The sequence below is a fragment of the Heptranchias perlo genome, chromosome 8, assembly GCF_035084215.1.
Source record: "Heptranchias perlo isolate sHepPer1 chromosome 8, sHepPer1.hap1, whole genome shotgun sequence".
Lineage (NCBI taxonomy): Eukaryota > Metazoa > Chordata > Chondrichthyes > Hexanchiformes > Hexanchidae > Heptranchias > Heptranchias perlo.
In genome coordinates, this window is record NC_090332.1 from 1,079,927 (window position 1) to 1,103,491 (window position 23,565).

General features: G+C 50.2%; 1 protein-coding gene across 1 annotated transcript; it reads left to right on the forward strand.

The window, feature by feature from the left end:
• The first annotated feature begins 8,738 nt into the window (after nucleotides 1–8,738).
• LOC137324325 (myosin-2 heavy chain-like) lies at nucleotides 8,739–16,298 on the forward strand. Its single transcript, XM_067988476.1, has 3 exons — nucleotides 8,739–8,837; nucleotides 9,322–11,533; nucleotides 15,344–16,298. Exons 1-2 carry the CDS (start codon nucleotides 8,833–8,835, stop codon nucleotides 11,501–11,503), a joined length of 2,187 nt encoding a protein of 728 aa, XP_067844577.1. The 5' UTR covers nucleotides 8,739–8,832; the 3' UTR covers nucleotides 11,504–11,533; nucleotides 15,344–16,298.
• The last annotated feature ends 7,267 nt before the right edge of the window (nucleotides 16,299–23,565 follow it).

A 23,565-nucleotide genomic window follows, 5' to 3' on the forward strand; every position in this document is an offset into this window, starting at 1 on the left:
TCAGGGTCAGTGATGGGCCGGATCCGCGCTCTGAATCCAGGCATCAGATCTCAGAGAGGAAACATTGTAACAAACCTGGTGCAGTGATAACAGTGGAGAGATACAAACGAGTTACTGTACACCGTACGGTGCTGTAACAAACCGGCTGTAATTGGCACTGTAACACCGTACGGTGCTGTAACAAACCGGCTGTAATTGGCACTGTAACACCGTACGGTGCTGTAACAAACCGGCTGTAATTGGCACTGTAACACCGTACGGTGCTGTAACAAACCGGCTGTAATTGGCACTGTAACACGTACGGTGCTGTAACAAACCGGCTGTAATTGGCACTGTACACCGTACGGTGCTGTAACAAACCGGCTGTAATTGGCACTGTAACACCGTACGGTGCTGTAACAAACCGGCTGTAATTGGCACTGTAACACGTACGGTGCTGTAACAAACGGCTGTAATTGGCACTGTAACACCGTACGGTGCCTGTAACAAACCGGGCTGTAATTGGCACTGTAACACCGTACGGTGCTGTAACAAACCGGCTGTAATTGGCACTGTAACACCGTACGGTGCTTGTAACAAACCGGCTGTAATTGGCACTGTAACACCGTGCTGTAACAAACCGGCTGTAATGGCACTGTAACACCGTACGGTGCTGTAACAAACCGGCTGTAATTGGCACTGTAACACCGTACGTGCTGTAACAAACCGGCTGTAATTGGCACTGTACACCGTACGGTGCTGTAACAAACCGGCTGTAATTGGCACTGTAACACCGTTACGGTGCTGTAACAAACCGGCTGTAATTGGCACTGTAACACCGTACGGTGCTGTATAACAAACCGGCTGTAATTGGCACTGTAACACCGTACGGTGCTGTAACAAACCGGCTGTAATTGGCACTGTAACACCGTACGGTGCTGTAACAAACCTCTGTAATTGGCACTGTAACACCGTACGGTGCTGTAACAAACCGGCTGTAACTGCACTGTAACACCGTACGGTGCTGTAACAAACCGGCTGTAACTGACTCTCTCTGGCACTGTAACTGACTCTCACACTGAGACTGTAACTGACTCTCACACTGAGACTGTAACTGACTCTCACACTGAGACTGTAACTGACTCTCACACTGAGACTGTAACTGACTCTCACACTGAGACTGTAACTGACTCTCACACTGAGACTGTAACTGACTCTCACACTGAGACTGTAACTGACTCTCACACTGAGACTGTAACTGACTCTCTCTCTCTCTCACTGAGACTGTAACTGACTCTCACACTGAGACTGTAACTGACTCTCACACTGAGACTGTAACTGACTCTCTCTCTCTCTCACTGAGACTGTAACTGACTCTCACACTGAGACTGTAACTGACTCTCTCTCTCTCTCTCACTGACACTGTAACTGACTCTCTCTCACTGAGACTGTAACTGACTCTCTCTCACTGAGACTGTAACTGACTCTCTCTCACTGAGACTGTAACTGACTCTCTCACTGAGACTGTAACTGACTCTCTCTCTCTCTCTCTCACTGAGACTGTAACTGACTCTCTCACTGACACTGTAACTGACTCTCTCACTGAGACTGTAACTGACTCTCTCACTGAGACTGTAACTGACTCTCTCTCTCTCTCTCTCACTGACACTGTAACTGACTCTCTCTCACTGAGACTGTAACTGACTCTCTCACTGAGACTGTAACTGACTCTCTCACTGAGACTGTAACTGACTCTCTCTCTCTCTCTCACTGACACTGTAACTGACTCTCTCTCACTGAGACTGTAACTGTCTCTCTCTCACTGAGACTGTAACTGACTCTCTCTCACTGAGACTGTAACTGACTCTCTCTCACTGAGACTGTAACTGACTCTCTCTCACTGAGACTGTAACTGACTCTCTCACTGACACTGTAACTGACTCTCTCTCACTGAGACTGTAACTGACTCTCTCTCTCTCTCTCACTGAGACTGTAACTGACTCTCTCTCTCTCTCTCAGAGACTGTAACTGACTCTCTCTCTCTCTCTCTCACTGAGACTGTAACTGACTCTCTCTCTCTCTCTCTCTCACTGAGACTGTAACTGACTCTCTCTCTCTCTCTCACTGACACTGTAACTGACTCTCTCTCTCTCACTGACACTGTAACTGACTCTCTCTCTCTCTCACTGAGACTGTAACTGACTCTCTCTCTCTCTCACTGACACTGTAACTGACTCTCTCTCTCTCACTGACACTGTAACTGACTCTCTCTCTCTCACTGACACTGTAACTGACTCTCTCTCTCTCACACTGAGACTGTAACTGACTCTCACACTGAGACTGTAACTGACTCTCTCACTGAGACTGTAACTGACTCTCTCACTGAGACTGTAACTGACTCTCTCACTGAGACTGTAACTGACTCTCTCACTGAGACTGTAACTGACTCTCTCTCTCTCTCTCTCTCACTGACACTGTAACTGACTCTCTCTCTCACTGACACTGTAACTGACTCTCTCACTGAGACTGTAACTGACTCTCTCACTGAGACTGTAACTGACTCTCTCTCTCTCTCACTGACACTGTAACTGACTCTCTCTCTCTCACTGAGACTGTAACTGACTCTCTCTCTCACTGACACTGTAACTGACTCTCTCTCTCACTGACACTGTAACTGACTCTCTCTCTCACTGAGACTGTAACTGACTCTCTCTCTCTCTCTCTCACTGAGACTGTAACTGACTCTCTCTCTCTCTCTCTCTCACTGAGACTGTAACTGACTCTCTCTCTCTCTCTCTCTCACTGAGACTGTAACTGACTCTCTCTCTCACTGTCACTGTAACTGACTCTCTCTCTCTCACTGACACTGTAACTGACTCTCTCTCTCTCACTGACACTGTAACTGACTCTCTCTCACTGACACTGTAACTGACTCTCTCTCACTGACACTGTAACTGACTCTCTCTCACACTGAGACTGTAACTGACTCTCACACTGAGACTGTAACTGACTCTCACACTGAGACTGTAACTGACTCTCACACTGAGACTGTAACTGACTCTCTCACTGAGACTGTAACTGACTCTCTCACTGAGACTGTAACTGACTCTCTCTCTCTCTCTCTCTCTCTCACTGAGACTGTAACTGACTCTCTCTCTCTCACTGAGACTGTAACTGACTCTCTCTCTCTCTCTCTCTCACTGACACTGTAACTGACTCTCTCACTGAGACTGTAACTGACTCTCTCTCTCTCTCTCTCTCTCACTGAGACTGTAACTGACTCTCTCTCTCTCTCACTGAGACTGTAACTGACTCTCTCTCTCTCTCTCTCTCACTGAGACTGTAACTGACTCTCTCTCTCTCTCTCTCACTGAGACTGTAACTGACTCTCTCTCTCTCTCACACACTGAGACTGTAACTGACTCTCTCTCACTGAGACTGTAACTGACTCTCTCTCACTGAGACTGTAACTGACTCTCTCACTGAGACTGTAACTGACTCTCTCACTGAGACTGTAACTGACTCTCTCACTGAGACTGTAACTGACTCTCTCTCACTGAGACTGTAACTGACTCTCTCTCACTGAGACTGTAACTGACTCTCTCACTGAGACTGTAACTGACTCTCTCACTGAGACTGTAACTGACTCTCTCACTGAGACTGTAACTGACTCTCTCACTGAGACTGTAACTGACTCTCTCACTGAGACTGTAACTGACTCTCTCACTGAGACTGTAACTGACTCTCTCACTGAGACTGTAACTGACTCTCTCACTGAGACTGTAACTGACTCTCTCACTGAGACTGTAACTGACTCTCTCTCCCTGACACTGTAACTGACTCTCTCTCTCACTGAGACTGTAACTGACTCTCTCTCACTGAGACTGTAACTGACTCTCTCTCACTGAGACTGTAACTGACTCTCTCTCACTGAGACTGTAACTGACTCTCTCTCACTGAGACTGTAACTGACTCTCTCTCACTGAGACTGTAACTGACTCTCTCTCACTGAGACTATAACTGACTCTCTCTCACTGACACTGTAACTGACTCTCTCTCTCTCTCACTGAGACTGTAACTGACTCTCTCTCTCTCTCACTGAGACTGTAACTGACTCTCTCTCTCTCACTGACACTGTAACTGACTCTCTCTCTCTCACTGAGACTGTAACTGACTCTCTCTCTCTCTCACTGAGACTGTAACTGACTCTCTCTCTCACTGACACTGTAACTGACTCTCTCTCTCTCACTGACACTGTAACTGACTCTCTCTCTCTCACTGACACTGTAACTGACTCTCTCTCTCTCACTGACACTGTAACTGACTCTCTCTCTCACTGACACTGTAACTGACTCTCTCACTGAGACTGTAACTGACTCTCTCACTGAGACTGTAACTGACTCTCTCTCTCTCACTGACACTGTAACTGACTCTCTCTCTCTCACTGAGACTGTAACTGACTCTCTCTCTCACTGACACTGTAACTGACTCTCTCTCTCACTGACACTGTAACTGACTCTCTCTCTCTCTCTCTCTCACTGAGACTGTAACTGACTCTCTCTCTCTCTCTCTCTCACTGAGACTGTAACTGACTCTCTCTCTCTCTCTCACTGAGACTGTAACTGACTCTCTCTCTCTCTCACTGAGACTGTAACTGACTCTCTCTCTCTCTCACTGAGACTGTAACTGACTCTCTCTCTCTCACTGACACTGTAACTGACTCTCTCTCTCTCACTGAGACTGTAACTGACTCTCTCTCTCTCTCACTGACACTGTAACTGACTCTCTCTCTCTCACTGACACTGTAACTGACTCTCTCTCTCTCACTGACACTGTAACTGACTCTCTCTCACTGACACTGTAACTGACTCTCTCACACTGAGACTGTAACTGACTCTCACACTGAGACTGTAACTGACTCTCACACTGAGACTGTAACTGACTCTCACACTGAGACTGTAACTGACTCTCTCACTGAGACTGTAACTGACTCTCTCACTGAGACTGTAACTGACTCTCTCTCTCTCTCTCTCTCTCTCTCACTGAGACTGTAACTGACTCTCTCTCTCTCTCTCACTGAGACTGTAACTGACTCTCTCTCTCTCTCTCTCTCACTGACACTGTAACTGACTCTCTCACTGAGACTGTAACTGACTCTCTCTCTCTCTCTCTCTCTCACTGAGACTGTAACTGACTCTCTCTCTCTCTCACTGAGACTGTAACTGACTCTCTCTCTCTCTCTCTCTCACTGAGACTGTAACTGACTCTCTCTCTCTCTCTCTCTCACTGAGACTGTAACTGACTCTCTCTCTCTCTCACACACTGAGACTGTAACTGACTCTCTCTCACTGAGACTGTAACTGACTCTCTCTCACTGAGACTGTAACTGACTCTCTCACTGAGACTGTAACTGACTCTCTCACTGAGACTGTAACTGACTCTCTCTCACTGAGACTGTAACTGACTCTCTCTCACTGAGACTGTAACTGACTCTCTCACTGAGACTGTAACTGACTCTCTCACTGAGACTGTAACTGACTCTCTCACTGAGACTGTAACTGACTCTCTCACTGAGACTGTAACTGACTCTCTCACTGAGACTGTAACTGACTCTCTCACTGAGACTGTAACTGACTCTCTCACTGAGACTGTAACTGACTCTCTCTCCCTGACACTGTAACTGACTCTCTCTCTCACTGAGACTGTAACTGACTCTCTCTCACTGAGACTGTAACTGACTCTCTCTCACTGAGACTGTAACTGACTCTCTCTCACTGAGACTGTAACTGACTCTCTCTCACTGAGACTGTAACTGACTCTCTCTCACTGAGACTGTAACTGACTCTCTCTCACTGAGACTGTAACTGACTCTCTCTCACTGAGACTGTAACTGACTCTCTCTCACTGAGACTGTAACTGACTCTCTCTCACTGAGACTATAACTGACTCTCTCTCACTGACACTGTAACTGACTCTCTCTCTCTCTCACTGACACTGTAACTGACTCTCTCTCTCTCTCACTGAGACTGTAACTGACTCTCTCTCTCTCTCACTGAGACTGTAACTGACTCTCTCTCTCTCTCACTGAGACTGTAACTGACTCTCTCTCTCACTGACACTGTAACTGACTCTCTCTCTCTCACTGACACTGTAACTGACTCTCTCTCTCTCACTGACACTGTAACTGACTCTCTCTCTCTCACTGACACTGTAACTGACTCTCTCTCTCTCTCTCACTGAGACTGTAACTGTCTCTCTCTCACTGATACTGTAACTGACTCTCTTTCACTGAGACTGTAACTGACTCTCTCTCACTGAGACTGTAACTGTCTCTCTCTCACTGAGACTGTAACTGATTCTCTCTCTCTCTCACTGAGACTATAACTGACTCTCTCTCTCTCTCTCACTGAGACTGTAACTGATTCTCTCTCTCTCTCACTGAGACTATAACTGACTCTCTCTCTCTCTCTCTCTCTCACTGACACTGTAACTGACTCTCTCTCTCTCTCTCTCTCTCTCTCTCACTGAGACTGTAACTGTCTCTCTCTCACTGAGACTGTAACTGATTCTCTCTCTCTCTCACTGAGACTATAACTGACTCTCTCTCTCTCTCTCACTGAGACTGTAACTGATTCTCTCTCTCTCTCACTGAGACTATAACTGACTCTCTCTCTCTCTCTCTCTCTCACTGACACTGTAACTGACTCTCTCTCTCTCTCTCTCTCTCTCACTGAGACTGTAACTGTCTCTCTCTCACTGAGACTATAACTGACTCTCTCTCTCTCTCTCACTGACACTGTAACTGACTCTCTCTCTCTCTCTCTCTCTCTCTCACTGAGACTGTAACTGTCTCTCTCTCACTGAGACTGTAACTGACTCTCTCTCACTGACACTGTAACTGACTCTCTCACTGAGACTGTAACTGACTCTCTCTCACTGAGACTGTAACTGACTCTCTCTCACTGAGACTGTAACTGACTCTCTTTCACTGAGACTGTAACTGACTCTCTCTCACTGAGACTATAACTGACTCTCTCTCTCTCTCTCACTGACACTGTAACTGACTCTCTCTCTCTCTCTCTCTCTCTCACTGAGACTGTAACTGACTCTCTCTCACTGACACTGTAACTGACTCTCTCTCACACTGAGACTGTAACTGACTCTCTCTCACACTGAGACTGTAACTGACTCTCTCTCACACTGAGACTGTAACTGACTCTCTCTCACACTGAGACTGTAACTGTCTCTCTCTCACTGACACTGTAACTGACTCTCTCTCACACTGAGACTGTAACTGACTCTCTCTCACACTGAGACTGTAACTGACTCTCTCTCACTGAGACTATAACTGACTCTCTCTCTCTCTCTCTCACTGACACTGTAACTGACTCTCTCTCTCTCTCTCTCTCTCTCACTGAGACTGTAACTGTCTCTCTCACTGAGACTGTAACTGACTCTCTCTCACTGACACTGTAACTGACTCTCTCTCACACTGAGACTGTAACTGACTCTCTCTCTCACTGAGACTGTAACTGACTCTCTTTCACTGAGACTGTAACTGACTCTCTCTCACTGAGACTGTAACTGACTCTCTCTCACTGAGACTGTAACTGACTCTCTTTCACTGAGACTGTAACTGACTCTCTCACTGAGACTGTAACTGACTCTCTCTCACTGAGACTGTAACTGACTCTCTCACTGAGACTGTAACTGACTCTCTCACTGAGACTGTAACTGACTCTCTCTCACTGAGACTGTAACTGACTCTCTTTCACTGAGACTGTCACTGACTCTCTCACTGAGACTGTAACTGACTCTCTCTCACTGAGACTGTAACTGACTCTCTTTCACTGAGACTGTAACTGACTCTCTCACTGAGACTGTAACTGACTCTCTCACTGAGACTGTAACTGACTCTCTCTCACTGAGACTGTAACTGACTCTCTCTCACTGAGACTGTAACTGACTCTCTCACTGAGACTGTAACTGACTCTCACTCACTGAGACTGTAACTGACTCTCTTTCACTGAGACTGTAACTGACTCTCTTTCACTGAGACTGTAACTGACTCTCTCTCACTGAGACTGTAACTGACTCTCTCACTGAGACTGTAACTGACTCTCTCACTGAGACTGTAACTGATTCTCTCTCTCTCTCTCACTGACACTGTAACTCTCTCTCTCTCTCTCTCTCACTCACTGACACTGTAACTGACTCTCTCTCTCTCTCTCACTGAGACTGTAACTGATTCTCTTTCACTCACTGACACTGTAACTGACTCTCTCTCTCTCTCTCACTGAGACTGTAACTGATTCTCTCTCACTCACTGACACTGTAACTGACTCTCTTCCCTCTCTCTCTCTCTCTCTCTCTCACTGAGACTGTAACTGACTCTCTCACGCTGACACTGACACTGTAACGACTGTTCGGTGCTTTCTAATAATGACTCTAAGACTTCAGCAGTGACACTGATCATGTTGCTTACACCCAGAGTTGCTGTTATTCAATTTCCTCATTTTGTGATTTTAATACTTGGTATGTTTCATTTGGGAAGTGATTTTAGTTCAAGGTTTGGCCAGGGAGATCCCCAGTTCATTGAGAGCTTGATCCAATCAGGGTGAATCTGATTCCTGGGGGTCTGTTCACTGAGCTTTGTTGCTGGTCCACTGCGAATCGAATCCAGGAGTTACGATGTGCAGTCTCACCTGTCTGGGTCTGGGCTGATGTCTCACCTGTCTGGGTCTGGGCTGATGTCTCACCTGTCTGGGTCTGGGCTGATGTCTCACCTGTCTGGGTCTGGGCTGATGTCTCACCTGTCTGGGTCTGGGCTATAACATCCGGTGAACAGGACTGATGGGGTGTGTATTCTGTTTATAAAGTAATGGGGCCCCATTCTGCCTCAGAGAGTGTCAGCTGGAGCCTGTTGATATCTGGTCACGGAGCCAGCATTGACTGAGTGGTAGCTCTCTCGCCTCTGAGTCAGATGGTTGTGTGTTCGCTCCTAGAGACCTGAGCCCATAATCCAGGCTGACACTTCAGTGCAGTACTGAGGGAGTGCTGCACTGTCAGAGGTGCTGTCTTTTGGATGAGACAATAAACCAAGGCCCCATGTGCCCTGTCAGGCGGCTGCAAAAGATCCAAAGGCACTGTTTTGAAGAAGAGCAGGGGAGTTTCACTTCAGTTGTTGTTTGTGAGATCTTACTGTGCAAAAAGTGGTTGTTGAGTTTCCTGCAATTGAAAGTAATTGATTGTTTGTGAAGTGCCTTTCACTGTCAGAAGGTTTAATATAAATGTAAGTAATTGTATAATTTAGTTCTGTCAAACTTCACTCTCTTTCATCAGGGGACTAACAGAACTTACCATGGCGAGCCAAGATAAGGAGCTTTTAGTGAGCATCAACTGTGCTTTATTGAAGTACACCAAGGCTGAGGAAGTGAAGAGGGACACGATGCTTATGATGCAACCCTACGCCAACTGGGAGGAGTTTCTGATGCCTGCGCCTACCTCGATAGCCATCCTAGGTGAACTAATCATCATCTCTTCAACCAGTGACTTCCCTGTAAACAAGCACACCCCGGACAGACAGTATCAGCACATCAAGTATCCCGAATCCTTCCGGGCTTGCCTGATGCAGGTCAGTAACCAGGGCTGGAAGGCCTTCAACTTGGCCCACAAGAACATGGACCAGATCCGGCTTCACTCCCAGAGTGTCCCCGTTCACATGAAGAATACGGTGAAGACCTTGATGGAGGGTAACCAGCAGGCCATAGAGAAGCTCCTCCCTCTTCAGCTGGGCAGCATCAAGACAGCTGCTGAAGAGTGTCTGGGACTAGCCCAGGAGGTGGAGAAGGACTTCACCTCCATCACCGACTTAATCCATGAGCTGCTGGAGGCCTGCACCAGCGCCAAGGGTGGGTACGAGGGTGAGTCAAAGGAGGTTCAGCTGTCCCTGGAGGAGGCCAAGCTCCGAAAGATCACTGCGGAGAAGGAGAAGAGGAACGTGGAAGACTATTTCACCAGGATGACCAAAGAGGTGGAGGAAGCCCATGACGCCTACAAGAACACAGTGGAGTCTGCACCCAGCGAGTGGGGAGTCATGGGCATGTTCGCAATGGAGAACTCAATCAATTTGGTCAGCAACCTTGTGACGGGCTTCATGTCGATGGTCACGGCTGACCCAGTGAGTGTCTCTACCGCCGTGGTGGAGACTGTGGCCAACATTGGCAATGTCATCGCAGAAAAGGTGAAGAATAAGAACCAACTAAACCCTTCACCACAGGAAGCTGAGCTGGACCCAGTGGCTGCCAGCAATGTCCTATCAAAGTCCAGTAACCTGCTGATAGCCACAGTAAAGCTGCAGGACCTGCTCTCTGAAGACGCAAAGATCAGTCTGAATAAATTGCTGGACCGCACGACCGGCCGTGTGAACTCTGAGGTCTCCAGGCACATGTTCCAGACGATTAAAACGGAGATCAACCTGGAGGAGGACTGCAACCCGAAACAAGCGGCTCTCACCCTGTGTAGGAAGGGGATCGCCATCTGCGAGAAGCTGGAGGAGATCGGCCAGAGTGAAGACCCCAGTGAAGAGCAGATGGAGAATGTGGCCTTGAGGATCGGCGAGCTCTACGGGAAAGTGGTGAAGTTCAGTGCGGGCTGTAGGTTCTCCAGCAGCTCACCAGTGCTCTCCCCGTCGGCCCCACACTTGTCCAAGGCAGCTGAGGTCCAGGACCCTGAGGACAAGAGCATGGTGCAAACCATAGTGACACAGGCCAGGTTGAAGATTGAGAACGCCAAAGCGCACTTGGATAGCACCCGGGCAGAGTATGAGAGAAGCTTCCAAGAGCTGAAGCAAAGTAACAAGGAGCTGGATGAGATCCTGATCATGATGAGGAGATGCCAGGTGACGGAGATGGACTTCAATGCCACGCTGAAGATGTTGGCCCAGGGCCTGGATGCACTGGGTCGGGTGAGAGAACAGTGGACCAAGATGATCTGCTTCTTTGAGATGGTTTCCAACTTGATCCATGTTTGCCTCACTAAGTCCCTGAAACAGTTCACTGAACACAGTGAAGCAACTCAAGGAATAACGGGCTACAGCCAGCAAAAGTTCATCAGAGACTTGATTTACACCCAAGCCTTTCAGGCAACTAACATCTCCAACCTGATCCACATGATCTCCAACACCTACTCGGAAATTTCCAGCAAGTACCTGATGTCTCGAGTGACCAGCCTGGGACGGCTCATTACCCTGGACCCTGCCGATGCCGAGTTCCACACCGAGCGCCAACAGCTACGACAAGGCTGCGACGATGCCCGGAAAATGATCATGGAACGAGTGTTGAGCGGCAAGGAAGAGTTTGAGAGTCAGGTACAGCAACGGATTGAAGCCATCGACTCCGGTTTGAAGGCGGTTCTGCCTCCTCCCACTGAACGTGAAGTGGAGGCCATTGAGAGCTCATTGAAGCAGGGCCCACAATCGATTTTCAAGGAGATGTCTGAGGAGGGGGATGACCAGTGGGCCTGAGAAGCGAAATGGGAGGCTTCAACCACAATGGTGAGAAACTGAGGGAACTGAACTGTCCAGTCTGGGTCTGTTCTCTTTTACTATGTCTTTTTCGGTAGGTGGGATTGGGGGATAGTGTGAGAAGGTGGGTAGGTGGGATGGGGGGATAGGGTGAGAAGGTGGGTAGGTGGGATGGGGGGATAGGGTGAGAAGGTGGGTAGGTGGGATTGGGGATCAGGTGGGTAGGTGGGATTGGGGGATAGAGTGAGAAGGTGGGCAGGTGGGATTGAGGGATAGAGTGACTCTCAATCCCACCTGCCTGTATGTGACTCCAGACCCACAGCAATGTGGTTGATTCTTAATTGCCCTCTGAAATGGCCTAGCAAGCCACTCAGTTGTAAAATCTCGCTACGAAAAGTCATAATAAGAATAAAACCGGACGGACCACCCGGCATCGGACCACTAGGCACCGGACACGACAACGGCAAAACACCAAGCCCAGTCGACCCTGCAAGGTCCTCCTTACTAACATCTGGGGACTTGTGCCAAAATTGGGAGAGCTGTCCCACAGACTAGTCAAGCAACAGCCTGACATAGCCATACTCACAGAATCATATCTTTCAGCCAACGTCCCAGACTCTTCCATCACCATCCCTGGGCATGTCCTGTCCCACCAGCAGGAGAGACCCACCAGAGGTGGCGGTACAGTGATATACAGTCAGGAGGGAGTGGCCCTGGGAGTCCACAACATTGACTCTGGACCCCATGAAATCTCATGGCATCAGGTCAAACATGGGCAAGGAAACCTCCTGCTGATTACCACCTACCGCCCTCCCTCAGCTGATGAATCAGTCCTCCTCCATGTTGAGCACCACTTGGAGGAAGCACTGAGGGTAGCAAGGGCACAAAATGTACTCTGGGTGGGGGACTTCAATGTCCATCACCAAGAGTGGCTCGGTAGCACCACTACTGACCGAGCTGGCTGAGTCCTGAAGGACATAGCTGCCAGACTGGGCCTGCGGCAGGTGGTGAGCGAACCAACACGAGGGAAAAACTTACTTGACCTCGTCCTCACCAATCCACCTGTCGCAAATGCATCTGTCCATGACAATATTGTTAGGAGTGACCACCGCACAGTCCTCGTGGAGACGAAGTCCCGACTTTGCACTGAGGACACCATCCAACGTGTTGTGTGGCACTACCACCGTGCTAAATGGGATAGATTCAGAACAGATCTAACAGCTCAAAACTGGGCATCCAAGAGGTGCTATGGGCCATCAGCAGCAGCAGAATTGTATTCCAGAACAATCTGTAACCTCATGGCCCGGCATATTCCTCACTCTACCATTACCAACATGCCAGGGGATCAACCCTGGTTCAATGAGGAGTGTAGAAGAGCATGCCAGGAGCAGCACCAGGCGTACCTAAATATCAGGTGCCAACCTGGTGAAGCTACAACTCAGGACTACATGCATGCTAAACAGCAGAAGCAACATGCTATAGACAGAGCTAAGCGATTCCACAACCAACGGATCAGATCAAAGCTGTGCAGTCCTGCACATCCAGTCGTGAATGGTGGTGGACAATTAAACAACTAACGGGAGGAGGAGACTCTGTAAACATCTCCATCCTCAATGATGGCGGAGTCCAGCACGTGAGTGCAAAAGACAAGGCTGAAGCATTTGCAACCATCTTCAGCCAGAAGTGCCGAGTGGATGATCCATCTCGGCCTCCTCCCGATATCCCCACCATCACAGAAGCCAGTCTTCAGCCAATTCGATTCACTCCATGTGATATCAAGAAACGGCTGAGTGCACTGGATACAGCAAAGGCTATGGGCCCCGACAACATCCCGGCTGTAGTGCTGAAGACTTGTGCTCCAGAACTAGCTGCGCCTCGAGCCAAGCTGTTCCAGTACAGCTACAACACTGGCATCTACCCGACAATGTGGAAAATTGCCCAGGTATGTCCTGTCCACAAAAAGCAGGACAAATCCAATCCGGCCAATTACCGCCCCATTAGTCTACTCTCAAACATCAGCAAAGTGATGGAAGGTGTCGTCGACAGTGCTATCATGCGGCACTTACTCACCAATAACCTGCTCACCGATGCTCAGTTTGGGTTCCGCCAGGACCACTCGGCTCCAGACCTCATTACAGCCTTGGTCCAAACATGGACAAAAGAGCTGAATTCCAGAGGTGAGGTGAGAGTGACTGCCCTTGACATCAAGGCAGCATTTGACCAAGTGTGGCACCAAGGAGCCCAAGTAAAATTGAAGTCAATGGGAATCAGGGGGAAAACTCTCCAATGGCTGGAGTCATACCTTGCACAAAGGAAGATGGTAGTGGTTGTTGGAGGCCAATCATCTCAGCCCCAGGACATTGCTGCAGGAGTTCCTCAGGGCAGTGTCCTAGGCCCAACCATCTTCAGCTGCTTCATCAATGACTTTCCCTCCATCATAAGGTCAGAAATGGGGATGTTTGCTGATGACTGCACAGTGCTCAGTTCCATTCGCAACCCCTCAGATAATGAAGCAGTCCGAGCCCACATGCAGCAAGTCCTGGACAACATCCAGGCTTGGGCTCATAAGTGGCAAGTAACATTCGCGCCAGATAAGTGCCAGGCAATAACCATCTCCAACAAGAGAGAGTCTAACCACCTCCCCTTGACATTCAACGGCATTACCATTGCCGAATCCCCCACCATCAACATCCTGAGGGTCACCATTGACCAGAAACTTAACTGGACCAGCCATATAAATACTGTGGCTATGAGAGCAGGTCAGAGGCTGGGTATTCTGCGGCGAGTGACTCACCTCCTGACTCCCCAAAGCCTTTCCACCATCTACAAGGCACAAGTCAGGAGTGTGATGGAATACTCTCCACTTGCTTGGATGAGTGCAGCTCCAACAACACTCAAGAAGCTCGACACCATCCAGGACAAAGCAGCCCGCTTGATTGGCACCCCATCCACCACCCTAAACATTCACTCCCTTCACCACTGGCGCACTGTGGCTGCAGTGTGTACCATCCACAGGATGCACTGCAGCAACTCGCCAAGGCTTGTTCGACAGCACCTCCCAAACCCGCGACCTCTACCATCTAGAAGGACAAGGGCAGCAGGCACATGGGAACAACACTACCTGCACGTTCCCCTCCAAGTCACACACCATCCCGACTTGGAAATATATCGCCGTTCCTTCATCGTCGCTGGGTCAAAATCCTGGAACTCCCTTCCTAACAGCACTGTGGGAGAACCTTCACCACACGGACTGCAGCGGTTCAAGAAGGCGGCTCACCACCACCTTCTCAAGGGCAATTAGGGATGGGCAATAAATGCCGACCTCACCAGCGACGCCCACATCCCGTGAACGAATAAAAAAAGTGGGATTGTGGACAGGGTGAGAAGGTGGTTGGTGGGTTTGGGGATAGGGTGAGAAGGTGGGTAGGTGGGATTGTGGACAGGGTGAGAAGGTGGGATTGGGGGATAGGGTGAGAAGGTGGGATTGGGGGATAGGGTGAGAAGGTGGGATTGGGGGTAGAGTGAGAAGGTGGGATTGGGGGTAGAGTGAGAAGGTGGGTAGGTGGGATTGGGGACAGGGTGAGATGGTGGGTAGGTGGTATTGCGGACAGGGTGGGTTGGTGGGATTGGGGACAGGGTGAGATGGTGGGTAGGTGGGATTGGGGACAGGGTGGGTTGGTGGGACTGGGGACAGGGCGAGAAGGTGGGTAGGTGAGACTGGGGACAGGGTGAGAAGGTGAGTGGGTGGGACTGGGGGATATGAATCAATTTGTGAATAAGGGAGAGTCTAAGCGCCTTTTTCCTGTTCCTGCAAATTCTAAAATAATTAACTTTTTTCAGGGACTTTGGGAGAATTGATTAAACCAAAGACGTCCGGTGTGAATCTCCAGGGACCAGTGGGGACCATCTCCTGATTGAATTCACTCATGTATTGAGTTATTCATTTATATGTTTCAATATTGGGCCTTCACACATGATTTGTTACCTTGTGTTTGAGCGCTGATATTCACCAGTGAAAGCTGCAGAGTCCAGCTTGAGGCAAAAGCCCCTCCCCTTCCCCCTCTCCCCTCCTCCCTCCCCTCCCTCTGCACCATCCCCCTCCCTCCCCTCCCCCCTCCCCCCTCCCCTTCCCCCTCCTCCTCCCCCTGCCCCTCCCAATCACAGAGATGCCCCCTGAAGAGCCTGGGTCCTGTGGCCATCTCCTCTTCCCCTCAGACATGTACCGTTCCTTGGGCAGTGGGTCTCGGAGATGCCCAGCCCCTGGTCAGGGGTCTCCTGGGTGCAGCGACCAATCCTGTGTGACGATGGAGCCTTGTGCACCCCAGTGATGCAGAGCAATCTTGGTTATGATTTTAGGGGGTCTGTGGAGGAGGGTAGGTGGTCCGGTGGGGTCAGTGATTGCAGAGGAGGGACCTCCTGAACAAGGATATCAGTGGCAGGAATCCTCAGTAACACGGATCCAGCCCACCAGGAAGCAGCTGAGAAAGACTCCCATCGAGTAACTCTCTGTTCGGTTTGGAAAAGCCAGGATTTGACTCCGTTTAGACGCTAGGAGTGAGCTCCTAACCGAGGGGTGTGACAACCTCAGACCAGCACCTTCCCAACTATAATCTCACTTCCACCCTGCTTAATCACTTCTCATTTAGTTTCTATCTGTCTGTAGTTCCACTGATTCTCTCTCCCGTGAGCTGAGACCCTACGTGTGACCTGCCCTTGACCCTGGCGACCATGTAATATTGCTGACACCTGGCGAGTTTCTTGAATTATTATATTGCATTAAACTGATTGGATCAAATGTTGAGTCTCTCGGAAACCTCTAATTATTGAAGTCTGGCGCTGGAATGGAGAGAGGGGCAGAGGGATATCGTGCTGAGTGAGACTCCATCACCTCCCTCCTTCAGGGTCTTCTCGTGCTCGGGATGTGTGCGTCACTGGCAAGGCCGGCATTTATTGCCCGTCCCTAGTTGTCCTGAGAAAGTGGTGGTGAGCCTCCGCTGGTATCAGCTTGATACAACTGAGGGGTTTGCTCGGCTATTTCAGAGGACAGTTAAGAGTCAACCATGTTGGTGTGGGACTGGAGTCACATATAGGCCCAGACCGGGTAAGGACGGCAGGTTTCTGACCCTAGAGGACATTAGTGAACATAACACACAAATGCTGCTGACTGGACAATCATATTACTGATCAATAACAACCCCATCATTGTTGTAGAGAATAGCAGCCCCTGTGTATATTATAGAGAATAGCAGCCCCTGTGTATATTATGGAGAATAGCAGCCCCTGTATACATTATAGAGAATATCAGCCCCTGTATACATTATGGAGAATAGCTGCTCATGTGTATATTATAGAGAATAACCGGCTCGGTGAATGTTAAAGCAGACCTGGTCCATTGCTGGGTCCGGCCTGCTCTCTCTCGCAGTACTGGTTTGTGGTTCATTTTGTGGATGTGGCCTGTCACACACAGTCTCTGTGGTTTAGCCGAGTTTCTCTTGTTTACTTTCCAACAGACATATAATGAACAGATGTTGCATTCCTGCCTTGTGAACCAGTTGTTGTAAGTTTTGTAACCCAGGAAGCTGCAGTGATGTAATCAGGCCCGAGATCAGATCCAGCTTTGGCATTTTCATTTTTTACATTATGTCCTTGTTTTCTCATCTCCTCCCGTTTTCCCTTTTTAAAAATTCCTCCGATTCTCCTTCTCCCCCTCCCCCAAAGGTGTTTCACTCTCTCCCGAGGGGACAATTCCCCAGCTGCAAACCCGCTCTCTCTGAGCCTCAGTGAGAGGGTGTTGGTCCCACGCGGGGCTCACGGTGAGAGGGTGTTGGTCCCACGTGGGGCTCACGGTGAGAGGGTGTTGGTCCCACGGGGGGCTCATGGTGAGAGGGTGTTGGTCCCACGGGGGGCTCACGGTGAGAGGGTGTTGGTCCCACGCGGGGCTCACGGTGAGAGGGTGTTGGTCCCACGTGGGGCTCACGGTGAGAGGGTGTTGGTCCCACGCGGGGCTCACGGTGAGAGGGTGTTGGTCCCACGGGGGGCTCACGGTGAGAGGGTGTTGGTCCCACGCGGGGCTCACGGTGAGAGGGTGTTGGTCCCACGCGGGGCTCACGGTGAGAGGGTGTTGGTCCCACGGGGGGCTCATGGTGAGAGGGTGTTGGTCCCACGCGGGGCTCACGGTGAGAGGGAGGGCGAATGAGAAAATGGACATGGGGTTGGGGGGGGGGGAATGTGTGAGAAAGTGAGAGGGGATTGGAAACAGGATTGAGTGTCGGAGGGAGGGTGGGAATAGCGACTGGGAGCTGGAGAAGGAGTGAATTTTTTCTCACCTCCACAATCCACTCCGTGTGTGCGGCTGGGATCGGCCCGGAGCAGGGCCTCTTCCCATGTCTCCGTGCCAACTACAGCTGGTTAGTTACAGCACTTACATCAAAACTACAGCTCAGAAACAGGCCATTCGGCCCAACTGGTCTTTTCCAGCAATAAGCTCCACACGAGCCTCCTCCCTCCCACCCTATCAGCATATCCTTCGATTCCTTTCTCCCTCATGTGTTTATCCAGCTTCCCCTTAAATGTATCTCCACTATTCACCTCAACTACTCCTTGTGGGAGCGAGTTCCACATTCTCACCACTCTCTGGGTATGGAAGTTTCTCCTGAATTCCCTATTGTATTTATTAGTGACTATCTTATATTTATGACCCCGAGTTCTGGTCTCCCCACAAGTGGAAACATTTTCTCTATGTCTACCCTATCAAACCCTTTCATTATCTTAAAGACCTCTATCAGGTCACCCCTCAGCCTTTTCTAGAGAGTCCCAGCCTGTTTAGTCTTTCCTGATAAGGATTATCGGGGGATAAACTGGTTAACCCCCAAAAATGGGCGCGGGCATCGCATTGCTTAACCCGCATCCGATCGACCCGTCGCAGGTAGCACGAGACATTTGTGTTACCAGAGAACGTACCCCCCGGGGATGGGAAAAACCAGGCCTGACACGAGGATTCCACGACATTCGCGCTTTCCACCAGCAGGGGGAGTCCGAATCTCTTAAAGGCAAGCTGTCTTTTTTTTATTCATTCACGGGATGTGGGCATTGCTGGCGAGGCCGGCATTTATTGCCCATCCCGAATTGCCCTCGAGAAGGTGGTGGTGAGCCGCCTTCTTGAACCGCTGCAGTCCGTGTGGTGAAGGTTCTCCCACAGTGCTGTTAGGAAGGGAGTTCCAGGATTTTGACCCAGCAACAATGAAGGAACGGCGATATATTTCCAAGTCGGGATGGTGTGTGACTTGGAGGGGAACGTGCAGGTGGTGTTGTTCCCATGTGCCTGCTGTTCTTGTCCTTCTAGATGGTGGAGGTCGCGGGTTTGGGAGGTGCTGTCGAAGAAGCCTTGGCGAGTTGCTGCAGTGCATCCTGTGGATGGTGCACACTGCAGCCACAGTGCGCCAGTGGTGAAGGGAGTGAATGTTTAGGGTGGTGGATGGGGTGCCAATCAAGCGGGCTGCTTTATCTTGGATGGTGTCGAGCTTCTTGAGTGTTGTTGGAGCTGCACTCATCCAGGCAAGTGGAGAGTATTCCATCACACTCCTGACTTGTGCCTTGTAGATGGTGGAAAGGCTTTGGGGAGTCAGGAGGTGAGTCACTCGCCGCAGAATACCCAGCCTCTGACCTGCTCTCGTAGCCACGGTATTTATATGGCTGGTCCAGTTCAGTTTCTGGTCAATGGTGACCCCCAGGATGTTGATGGTGGGGAATTCGGCAATGGTAATGCCGTTGAATGTCAAGGGGAGGTGGTTAGACTCTCTCTTGTTGGAGATGGTCATTGCCTGGCACTTATCTGGCACGAATGTTACTTGCCACTTATGAGCCCAAGCCTGGATGTTGTCCAGGTCTTGCTGCATGCGGGCTCGGACTGCTTCATTATCTGAGGGGTTGCGAATGGAACTGAACACTGTGCAGTCATCAGCAAACATCCCCATTTCTGACCTTATGATGGAGGGAAGGTCATTGATGAAGCAGCTGAAGATGGTTGGGCCTAGGACACTGCCCTGAGGAACTCCTGCAGCAATGCCCTGGGGCTGAGATGATTGGCCTCCAACAACCACTACCATCTTCCTTTGTGCTAGGTATGACTCCAGCCACTGGAGAGTTTTCCCCCTGATTCCCATTGACTTCAATTTTACTAGGGCTCCTTGGTGCCACACTCGGTCAAATGCTGCCTTGATGTCAAGGGCAGTCACTCTCACCTCACCTCTGGAATTCAGCTCTTTTGTCCATGTTTGGACCAAGGCTGTAATGAGGTCTGGAGCCGAGTGGTCCTGGCGGAACCCAAACTGAGCATCGGTGAGCAGGTTATTGGTGAGTAAGTGCCGCTTGATAGCACTGTCGACGACACCTTCCATCACTTTGCTGATGATTGAGAGTAGACTGATGGGGCGGTAATTGGCCGGATTGGATTTGTCCTGCTTTTTGTGGACAGGACATACCTGGGCAATTTTCCACATTGTCGGGTGGATGCCAGTGTTGTAGCTGTACTGGAACAGCTTGGCTAGAGGCACGGCTAGTTCTGGAGCACAAGTCTTCAGCACTACAGCTGGGATGTTGTCGGGGCCCATAGCCTTTGCTGTATCCAGTGCACTCAGCCGTTTCTTGATATCACGTGGAGTGAATCGAATTGGCCGAAGACTGGCTTCCGTGATGGTGGGGATATCGGGAGGAGGCTGAGATGGATTATCCACTCGGCACTTCTGGCTGAAGATGGTTGCAAACGCTTCAGCCTTGTCTTTTACACTCACGTGCTGGACTCCGCCATCATTGAGAATGGGGATGTTTGCAGAGCCTCCTCCTCCCATGTCTCTCTTAAAGATAGCTGGTACCTGCTATTTGCTAAAAATAAGATACGGGACTGCATGGAGTCTGAACGGAGATCAGACATCGCACCCGTAAAACACAGATGCAGGTCCCATCCCTCTGTTTACACACTGATGAGTTTTGTTAAAACATTGAATAAATGTTGTGCACCACTAAATCCCACATCCTCCAATCTGCACACCAGACCTCACCAATCTGCCGATCTGAGTTGGTACCAGACCTGAGAGAGTGCATGCACCAAGGTTCTCTGCTGATGCACTAGAGGCCTTGGTGCAAGAGGTGGACAGAAGGAGGGACATCCTATATCCGCGGGGGGGTGGGCAAGAGACCCTCCAGGAATATGCCCAAAAGGCAGTGGGAGGCAGCGGGGGATGAAGTCAATGCCAGGGGCACAGCATCATGGACATGGATGCAGTGCAGGAAGAACTTCAATGCTTTGACATGAGTGGTCAAGGAGAGTGAGGTCAACTGTCAAGTAACGTCTCCGACCAACTGCACCACACACTACACCCCCATCACCCACATACCAACAAACTTTTTCCATCAGTACTCAACTCTTCCAACCAGGTGCTTCCTCTCAGTCTTACACATTACCACTGTTACAAGCTGCCCACCCACAACTCACAGGCCACACACACTGGCAGCTATTCAACCATGACAGGCACATCACCCAGGCACACGTCCCACTTTCTTGCAGGAGAAGGTGGTGCATATCAGGAGGCAGCAAGTGGCCGTGGCATTTTGCCCCTCGAGCCTGTTCCACCATTCAGTGAGATCATGGTGGACCTGTGACCTCACTCCATATACCCGCCTTAGCCCCATATCCCTCAATCCATCAATCTCAGATTCAACATTCACAATTGATCCAGCATCAACTGCCATCTGCAGAAGAGAATTCCAAACTTCTCCCACCCTTTGCTTATAGAAGCATTTCCTAACTTCACTCCTGCAAGTTCTGGCTCTAAATCTTAGGCTATGTCCCCGCGTCCTAGTATTCAAGTCTAGGAGACCTCCAAAAACAGTTACAAATGTCTCGGCAACCAGAAGCAATAATCCAGCCACTAACCTGTAAATCCTGCAAGGTCCCTTTAATAGCGCCGGTGGGGGGTCCTCCAGGCACTCTAAGACACGGTCAGATGGTCGGGGTTAAGACAGAGCTTTGAGTGGAGCGTTAAGTCCCAAAATGGTGTCTATCCTTTTAAATCAGCGGCGTACACAGACCGAATGCATATCCTCCCTACTTTACAAGATGCCGGCATTCGTTATCTGCGCCAGCGCTAAACCTTTGTTAAGATGGCGTCCGGCGCATGTCACACTAGAAGCATGCGTGCACATCCCAGATACCATCTTGGACACTCGGGAGGCCGCATTGCACTGAAACAACAGGAGTTACATCCTCTCAGTTCTGGTATCATCCTAGTAAATCTTTTTTGCACTTTCTCCAATGCCTCTATATCCTTTCTATAATATGGAGACCAGAACTGTTCACAGTGCTCCGAGTGTGGTCTAACCAAGGTTCTGTACAAGTTTAACATAACTTCTCTGCTTTTTAATTCTATCCCTCTAGAAATGAACCCCAGTGCTTGATTTGCCATTTTTATGGCCTCATTAACCTGAGGCGCTGCTTTTAGTGATTTGTGTATCTCGATTCCTCTGCTCTTCTATCCTGTTTAGACTCCTATTATCCACCGTCCAGTGCCAATTACAGCCGGTTTGTTACAGCACCGTACGGTGTTACAGTGCCAATTACAGCCGGTTTGTTACAGCACCGTACGGTGTTACAGTGCCAATTACAGCCGGTTTGTTACAGCACCGTACGGTGTTACAGCGCCAATTACAGCCGGTTTGTTACAGCACCGTACGGTGTTACAGTGCCAATTACAGCCGGTTTGTTACAGCACCGTACGGTGTTACAGTGCCAATTACAGCCGGTTTGTTACAGCACCGTACGGTGTTACAGTGCCAATTACAGCCGGTTTGTTACAGCACCGTACGGTGTTACAGCGCCAATTACAGCCGGTTTGTTACAGCACCGTACGGTGTTACAGTGCCAATTACAGCCGGTTTGTTACAGCACCGTACGGTGTTACAGCGCCAATTACAGCCGGTTTGTTACAGCACCGTACGGTGTTACAGTGCCAATTACAGCCGGTTTGTTACAGCACCGTACGGTGTTACAGTGCCAATTACAGCCGGTTTGTTACAGCACCGTACGGTGTTACAGCGCCAATTACAGCCGGTTTGTTACAGCACCGTACGGTGTTACAGTGCCAATTACAGCCGGTTTGTTACAGCACCGTACGGTGTTACAGCGCCAATTACAGCCGGTTTGTTACAGCACCGTACGGTGTTACAGTGCCAATTACAGCCGGTTTGTTACAGCACCGTACGGTGTTACAGTGCCAATTACAGCCGGTTTGTTACAGCACCGTACGGTGTTACAGTGCCAATTACAGCCGGTTTGTTACAGCACCGTACGGTGTTACAGTGCCAATTACAGCCGGTTTGTTACAGCACCGTACGGTGTTACAGTGCCAATTACAGCCGGTTTGTTACAGCACCGTACGGTGTTACAGTGCCAATTACAGCCGGTTTGTTACAGCACCGTACGGTGTTACAGTGCCAATTACAGCCGGTTTGTTACAGCACCGTACGGTGTTACAGTGCCAATTACAGCCGGTTTGTTACAGCACCGTACGGTGTTACAGTGCCAATTACAGCCGGTTTGTTACAGCACCGTACGGTGTTACAGTAACTGTTTGTATCTCTCACTGTGTCACTGCACCAGGTTTGTTACAATGTTTCTCTCTGAGATCTGATGCCTGGATTCAGAGCGCGGATCCGGCCCCATCACTGACCCTGGGCCCAGGCTCCCTCCCACCCAGCACCCTGCCCCTTCCCCCCCCCTCCCCAGGCAAGCCCCCCCCTTCTCTCCCACTGGCCCCCTCCCCAAGCATCCACCCCTCTCCCCCTCCCCCCTCCCTCTCCCCCTCCCCCCTCCCTCTCCCTCTCCCCCCTCCCTCTCCCCCTCTCCCTCTCCCTCCTCCCCCTCCCTTCCCTCTCCCCTCCCCTCCCTCCCCCCTCTCCCTCTCCCTTCCCTCTCACCCTCTCCCTCCTCTCCCTCCTCCCTCTCCCCCTCCCTCTCCCCCCCTCCCCTCCCCCAGTAACACACATGATGTGGAGATGCCGGTGATGGA